The sequence below is a fragment of the Nipponia nippon genome, unplaced genomic scaffold (genome assembly GCF_047370975.1).
Source record: "Nipponia nippon isolate SJK-2023a ecotype South Korea unplaced genomic scaffold, ASM4737097v1 scaffold_3, whole genome shotgun sequence".
NCBI classification, from domain to species: domain Eukaryota; kingdom Metazoa; phylum Chordata; class Aves; order Pelecaniformes; family Threskiornithidae; genus Nipponia; species Nipponia nippon.
In genome coordinates, this window is record NW_028262347.1 from 5,290,181 (window position 1) to 5,298,201 (window position 8,021).

At 44.4% G+C, this 8,021-nt stretch overlaps 1 protein-coding gene across 1 annotated transcript in view; it reads left to right on the forward strand.

The window, feature by feature from the left end:
* The window catches only part of ITIH2 (inter-alpha-trypsin inhibitor heavy chain 2), a 29,945-nt gene that overhangs the window by 19,382 nt on the left and 2,542 nt on the right, over nucleotides 1–8,021 (forward strand). The window contains exons 14-18 of the mRNA XM_009462620.2: nucleotides 719–858; nucleotides 1,413–1,585; nucleotides 4,335–4,469; nucleotides 6,605–6,718; nucleotides 7,823–8,021. Of these exons, the coding sequence (XP_009460895.2) occupies nucleotides 719–858; nucleotides 1,413–1,585; nucleotides 4,335–4,469; nucleotides 6,605–6,718; nucleotides 7,823–8,021 (761 nt within the window). The remainder of the gene's footprint in view (nucleotides 1–718; nucleotides 859–1,412; nucleotides 1,586–4,334; nucleotides 4,470–6,604; nucleotides 6,719–7,822) is intronic.

Genomic DNA, 8,021 nt, shown 5'->3' on the forward strand with positions numbered 1-8,021 from the left:
TGAAGGTGCAGTGGAGGTCCCCTAAGGTAGCTCCTTTCATGGCTGAAGCTCCCACTTTTGGAGAGTTCAAGCTGGTGGGTCTACAATGTGCCAAGTCCTAGCGCTGTCCTTTTATGCTCTGCCTTACGGCATGTGTGATGAGACTTTCCCCATGTTTCAGGGCTGCTCTTCCAGCGGGAGTGGGATGGGGTGGGAATACTACATCCAGATCCCTCTTTCTGAGGAGGAACCAAAAGATCCACACTCTTTCAGGGCTTAAGAGTTGCCATTTGTTATTTGCTGGAAAAATCAAATAACACGCTCAATATTCTGTCCTGCCAAAACACAGTGCAGTCCAAGGGTCTGTGGGAGAAAGTAGAATTTCGTTCCTGTTCCTCAGTAGGAATGGCATGTGTGAAAGCCTGAGGGGAGGATAGCAGAGCTCTGTTAAAAGCCTGTTCTTTTGTCGTGTGGTAGCACCCTCTTTGGTTACCACTGACAGCTCCTTTACCTATTTTAATCCACTGTTGCTAAAACAGTCTTTAACAGAAGACCCTCTTACGACAGCTCCCCTCCCCATGGCAGTCAGGCCAACAGTGGTGGGACCTTCTGATCTAGAAGTAATCATGGGCAGAGCCAGAGTGGGTCCTTAATGCCAGCCGTGCTAAGAGGGGAACTCAAAGCCATCTCATTCTCCTGTCTCACCCTCCGTTATCTTTGTTTTTCATTGATTGCATAGGCAAATGCAGAGCTCGTCATGGAAACCCTGCGAGATGTTGAAGAACTGGATGGCTTCATGAAGAAAGACAAATACGCAGATCCCAAATTCACTAGGAAACTGTGGGCCTATCTGACTGTCAACCAGATGCTGGCAGAGAGGTGAGGAGAAATGTGGTCTGTGATGGGAGGGAAGTGAAGCTTGAGAGCAGTCTGGTCCTCTCTGAGACTACAGCCATGAGCCTGCTCACAGAGTTTCAAATGGGTAAGGTAAAAAAATCAAAATAAAGGTAGGTGATATCTTCAGCCACATTCCTCCTATTTTTAGCACTCACAGATATCAGGGAGTAGAGTTTGGGAGCAGTTAATTAGAAGAATAAGTGTCAAACAGACCTGGCTGTGTGAATGAAACGAATGGGAGATTTGCCTTATGGAGCCTGAGTAAAAGCTATGGAGCCGTTCAGGATGAATCCCCCCTGAAGCAGAAAGAGGTCTCCTGCTGAGACTAGGAGAAGGACTGGGTTTCTTTGAGTCCAGGCCAAAGCTCACAGAAGCCAAGAATAGTCCTTCTATGGAGAGTGCATTCACGCAGGCTCTCAGCCTTTCCTTCTTGCAACACCTACCAGTTTGTCTCTATGACTGCTCTGTGGAAGCACTGTCATGGCAGCTGCCCTGCAGAGCTGCTAACCATGCCTTCTGTTTTGTTTTCCACCCAGAAACACAGCCCCCACTGCAGCTTTGAAGAGGAACATCACCAAATCCATCCTACAGATGTCTCTTGACCATCATATTGTTACCCCCTTCACAGCCATGCTGATAGAGAACGCCGAAAAGGACGAGATAATGCTGGCAGACCAGCCCAAAGACCCCAGAAGGGGCTGCTGCCCAGGTCAGTGTCTCAGTCTGTCTGACTCTACCTCTCACTGTGGCTTTCTTCTTCTTCTGTTGGAAGAACAACTGTGTTCATTGTTCACTCCGAGTGTTTGTGCTTATAGGATAGCCTGTATTTTCAGTGAAAGCTGACCAAATCTTCAGCAACTTTGAGATCATCCTGTTACACAAGTGCTGTTTGGAGCCATTGGCTTCAGTGAGGACTGCATGTGCCAACGCTGCAATAATGAGTTTTCCAATAAGCCTACAATGTCACAGATTGAACATCTTCTTACTGGGACAGATGTGCCTAGATCCCTGCACTGAAGCTGTAGAATTGACTAAACCATATCTTATCTCCACTTTTAAGCCTTGGAAGCTTCCTAAGATTGTTACCAATCAGCCACAAGCCTACATGGAATCTGAGTTGTCCTAACAGAGTGTCCCTCATTAATTAAACTTCTGGCTTTCTCCTTTAAATCCATTACTTCAATATGTGTTCCAAGGTCCTTGTTACAGCAACCTTACATCCAGCCAAATGAGGTGGGGTTGGCATGTTCTGGCATTATATGGTAGAGTAAGTCTCAAAGCAAAAGCTGTTGACATCCGTGAGTGTCTAGCAGATCCAAAGTCATCCCTGCACAGCCATGTGCTTCCAATGAAACCTAACAGCAGCTGTTTTGCACCCTCACCAGTCAGTGATTTGAAAAAGCACAACTGTTGCTGTCAGGAAAACGCTGCCAGTGCGATGCAATGGAAGCACTGAAAGTAAAAGACCAACTCCTTGAACAACTGAGTCTGAGTCTAAAACCTATTAATAAACGGGAGAGTTTACAATTGGTTGTGAAGGAAAGAAACAACCTACATTACAGCAACAGACATCATCATCCATCTGGCATTTCACACTAGAAATGATTGTGACTGCTGAAAGTCCAAGCGCGTGTCCTGCATGCTCAGTTCTCATGCTCCTGGATAACTGTAAAAATGTCCGATGATGGCTCAATGAAACAGGGCTTTTATGGCTGTCCATTGTTATTTTTTGGTTCATTTATTCTTCTTTTCAATTTTAAAGTCTGCAGCTGAGATCCAAAGAGAAATTAAATAGTTGTTATTTATACTGCATACTACAACTCGAGTTCAAGGAGCATCTGGACGACACTCATAGTCATATGGTTTAGTGTGAGGTAGTCCTGTAAGGAGCAGGGAGTTGGACTTGATGATCCTTATGGGTCTCTTCCAACTCGAGGTATTCTACAATGCTATGAGTCCATGATTCTATGACTCTATGAACTCACAACCACCAAACAGTTCAGCACAGAAACAGCATGTGTTGCATTCATGTATAATGAATTCATTATACATGGCACAAGCTGGTGAATTCAGACCATAATTATCTTGATTTAGATGATGCAGAGGATTTAAGTGATTTTAATATAGATTCCTCTGTCTTTTTGTTTGATGGAATAGTCAAAACTTAACAGCACTGAAATCGGGGCCAAGGCATCTGTGACTTTCAGGGACAGTGGGACGTGACTCTTGAAACTTAGCAGAGGACAGAGCTTGCAAAAATAATATCGAAGTAAATCTGTGCTTCGGATTGTGCAAGATGTGGGCTATACTAAAAAGTTTGCATATACAAGGCGTAGAATGGGTAATCTGAAATAGATTTTTCTGTCTGTTGCACAACTCTCATCAGAGCTGCACTGTCTGTCTCCATAGGCAGAAACTGTCTTCCACTGAAATCACTCACTTTTCAAAGGATTGCCTAACTGTTCTTTTATCATGACAGACTTATTGCAAAACTGGACTGTGCATGGGGGAACTTCTTCATGCATAATAGTCTGTGAAGTTAATATGACCTGGAAACTCAGAACTCTGTCCAGTTTTTAGTTCCTTTATTACCTTCACTGACTTCACCTGTAACTGTGCTAATAGAAATAACACTGCCTGTGTGAAAACAGCCTATGGTCTCAATTAGGGCTTCAAGGAAGAAGATGCTGACAGAGGTTTAGAAGATCTAGCTGTGCAATATTCTGTCCTGCTGTGGTCCTCCAGCTCCTTTTTCCCCTGACTCCTTTTCAGAGCAGGGCCAACAGATGTGAATATGTGCCCTGCCTCAGCTCTTGTCGTTTTCAGCCCAACATATTAAAACAAACCACGTTTCATGGATCATTTAAGATCATTTTGCTTTATGAACTAAGTGGGAGAGAGAGGGCACATGTTACTTTCTTCTGCCTCTCTCATGGCAAAGGCAGAGAGACGTCTAGCAGAAGGGGACGTTAGGAGATTGTATTTTAAATGCTTGCACTTATTTGCAACCTTTATGCATGTGGGACAGCCTAGGACATGCAGAAAGAGTCCTACCTCTTCTCAGGCACCCCAAACTCAGGACCCAAGTCAGTAAAGCTTTTTACCACATGCTAATTTTTAAAAATGCAGCTTTGGTAAAACACTTAAACCCTTGCATTGGGAGCTTTGCTGAAGTGGGGCCTATTCATATGCATAAGAGTTAAAAAGTCAGGCTCCATTTTTCACCAATAGTTTATGGTTGGCTCAGCTGCACTGGTAAGTCATGTTCCTCTGGTGGAGACACTGGAGTAAATCCATCCTAACTTCATTATAGAAATCTATATCTGTTGTAAACGGTATTGCACCTGCTTTACGTTGGTATAATGACATCAGGCTCTGATCTACTGCATTACTTTAAAAATTACACTATTAATTATGTCAGCACTAACAAAAACCTAATTAGGACTGTCATTTAACAGGTACCCTGGGATTAACTCCAAATGCACCCAATAATAACAAAGGTATCCCAGCCTGGGCCAATATCACAGCTGTACCAGTCAGCTTCATGCCTGAGCAAAGGAGTCCTCCTGTGTCCTCTCTGAGCATAAACAGAGGTAAAAGCTACAGTATTTCTCTGCCAAGAAACACCAAACAGAAACACTCATCACCTAATAAACAAATAAAGGCGATATAACCAAAGTTATTGGGCGCTTTGGGAATTTCAGCTTCTGTGACAGGATGTGAAGCCCAGTAATGATGGAGGAGTCTTTCACTTGCCTTAATTTTTCTTGTTGAGTTTTCTGAATTGTTGTAAAAGCTCTATCTTCATTTAGGGGCTAGTCCGCAAGAGAATAAATCAATGGCTGTGACTAGCTGATGAAGCTATTTCACTGCTGTTGCAGAGGACATCAGTGTGAAAGGTCCTTGATGAAGGTTGAGCAGGTCACAATCATGCGCATCCCAAATCACAGCCACCTCAGTCAAATTTTTGCAAATCCATCTAGCGCCCAGGATCAAGCTTTTCTTTATAAAATACCAGGTCATTTTGACTTTGAGTAGATGACCAGGTAAAAATATGCTCTAAGTTACAAGCATGAGGCTGGTTTAGATCCTAATAGGATCCCATCAATCCCATCTTCTGCTGCATGCTTCCCTGGGGCTGTGGCTGCTCACTGAGCTTACATTCAGCTTCTCTGCAGTAGCAAAGCTCATGTAAAATTCCTGCCGTTGTAAATGACAGATGAATGTTCTGTGGTAGATAAAAATCTCTGAATGCACTGATGACTGATGGATCCTGTTAATGCTTGGGCCTTTGCCACGGTTTAGTGCCTACTTAAACAAACCAGCTGTGAGAAGCATCGCCTATAAAAGCAGTATAACTACAATAGCTCTGGGAGGCTGCCTGTGTGCGGATGTGTGTATTTACGTATCTATCAAACAAAGAGCTATCAAACTCCTCAGCATAGCTCAAGGGTTAATCTAAGACTTTGGATAGTCAAGAAACTGCTTGGAAAAGAAGGTGAGCAAGGCAAAGTTACCTGTCCGTCCTATACATGTATTTTGAACTGGAAATTCTTTTTGTTCCTGGAAATGTTGATCAGAACAGGCCTTGGCATCAAGTTGAGGAAGACCAAGCAGTTGGTGAGAATAAGGAAAAATGATTGAGGGCTATATACTCAATATATTCAAAAGATTCAAGACATTCAAAAGCTCCTTCACCCCTTGGAGGGTACCTACCCTACTGTTCCCTGTGAAGACATTCCTGGTCAAGGGTCTAGGATTTATCTACAGCACAGGAAGAATTAAATGCTTCCAAAGGTGAGGAACACCAGTGAATGAATGGAAGCTGGCCTGGCTATCCCCATAGGCAACACTGAGCAGGGGCATGTCTCTGAATGTTAACAGGGAGATGCCACCCACCACCAAACCAGTAAGAGCTGGGCAGTGCTTTGCACTTCAAGATGAGACTGGAGGCAGCTGCCTTCAGTGATAGGTGCAGGTCTCATTTGAGGGAAATTTTAAAGGGCAATATGACTTTCGGAGGGGCCCAGTCCCACCAGGGTGTTAAACATACTGTGAGAATAAGTCCTGGATTGTATTCCTCAGGGGAGCTGGTAGGCGGGATGTATCTTTTCCCAACATCAGTAAGGTGGTATGGACTTGTAACGTGTCTGAGAGCTTCTTAGTTTGAGAGAGTGATGTCCCGGGAGTGCATCACTTCTAGAAATAGACAACAGCTAGGTGGGGGAGGGAGGTAGATATTAGTTTTGAACAAAGGTGTCACCCAAGTCCTGCTTTCTATGCCTTAGGTCTTTTCCTGGATCTAGGCTTCAAAGATATGTCTGTCTGGTGTCCAGATGGGTTCTCGGCCTCAGCTGGAGGCTGGCTTCTATCATGAAAAAATAAAGCTCAGCTTCTAGAACTCCAGGTTGAGCCTATGGCACCCTAGTGGGCAGCTGACCAGTTAAACCAGTAGTTCACTGGACTTGGCAGTGCTCCTCAAGCCAATAATGTCATATTTGTTCCTTAAACAGGGCAAGTATATGAGGAGAAAGTGTCCCAGGGGCTTTTGTGAGGAGCATCTGAGAACTTTAGCTACTTCAGGGGTGGAAAGGGCCCTCCTCCTGCTCTGAAGAGTCCCAAAAAGTGCTTCAAAATCCTCCGAGGAAAATGTCTCAGTCTTTGTGTCCCTTACCTCTAGGGCAAGTACCAGCCTGCTTCTCACACCTGTTTGTTTTCTATATTTCAGTTGACAATGACCCACATTTCATCATATACCTGCCCAAGAGCCAAAGGAACATCTGCTTCAATATTAACTCAGAGCCTGGAAAGATCCTAAACTTGGTTTCTGATCCTGGTACTGGTAAGGGAACAAAACACGGTTTACTTTGCAGCATGATTTTTTTCTCTCGGGTCTGAAAGGTGTGCAGAGGGAGCGAGGGAAATGCCTACAGGGAGGACTGTGTGCTAACAGGAATGTGGCCGGCAGGTTGAGGGAAGTGGTTATTTCCCTCCACATCTGGAGTACTGTGCCCAGTTTGAGGCTTGCCAGTACAAGAAAGATGGTGACAAACTGGATCAAATTCAGCAGTGGTCACCAAGATGATTATGGGGCTGGAGCAAGGACGTACAGGGAGAGGCTGAGACAGTTGGCTTTGGTCAATCTTAAGAAAAGAAGACCCGCGGTGAATCTTGTTGTTGTCTACAACCACCTAATCCGAAGGTAAAGATGGAGCCTGACACATCTCCAAGATGCATAGCTAAAGGACAAGAGGCAACAGAAACAAGATGCAATAGGTGAAATTCAGAGTAGGAGTGAGCTATTAGGAAAAACTTTTGCACTGTGAGGATGGCCAAACACTGGGAAAGGAGTCAAGATAGGTGAGGAAATCTCCATGATAGGTGAGGATTCCCCTTCCTCATTTGTACTTTTAAAGAAGAAAGTGGAAGACAGATACAAAGAGAAATAAAAATGGAGGCATCCCTGGTGGCAGGCAGAAAAAATGTGTAACGGTACTCCCAAAGGAATCAAAGGGAATCAGCCTCCTCTTCTCAGAGGGCTTTACCTACCAGCATTTCTTTAACTTCTGGAATATATGTGAAAAGCAACGAGCATTTGGAGGCAGGTTAAGCTGGGCTGGAAATGTGGTACCATTCCTCCACTGCCCATCCACCCCATGCTTTTCACAGACAGCAAGGGACCGAGCGGCTTATGAATCAGCTCACACTGCCAGCAAGACCTAACATCAATTCCCACCAGATTAATATGCTAAGGGGTGAACAGTAGCATCAGGAGGTGATTTAATAAATTATTCTCTTCTCTTGGCTTGCAAGATGAGAAAAAACAGGAGGTCAGAGGGGTTTCTCTTTCTTCTGATCCCATGGTACTCCCTGCTGAGATCAGAACTCCAAGTCTCCAGGTGGTGCTCCAAGATTTAGGCAACATCTTCTTCTCTGCTATTCACAGGAGTTGTGGTCAATGGCCAGCTCGTTGGGGCCAAGAAAACAGAGAATAAGAAACTCAACACATACTTTGGAAAAATCGGTTTTTATTTCAAAAACAAAGGCCTGAAAGTGGAGATCACCACAGAAACAATAACAATGAAAGACGGATCCTACGGCATCACGCTGACCTGGTCTGACACGGGGCACATCATTCGCAAACA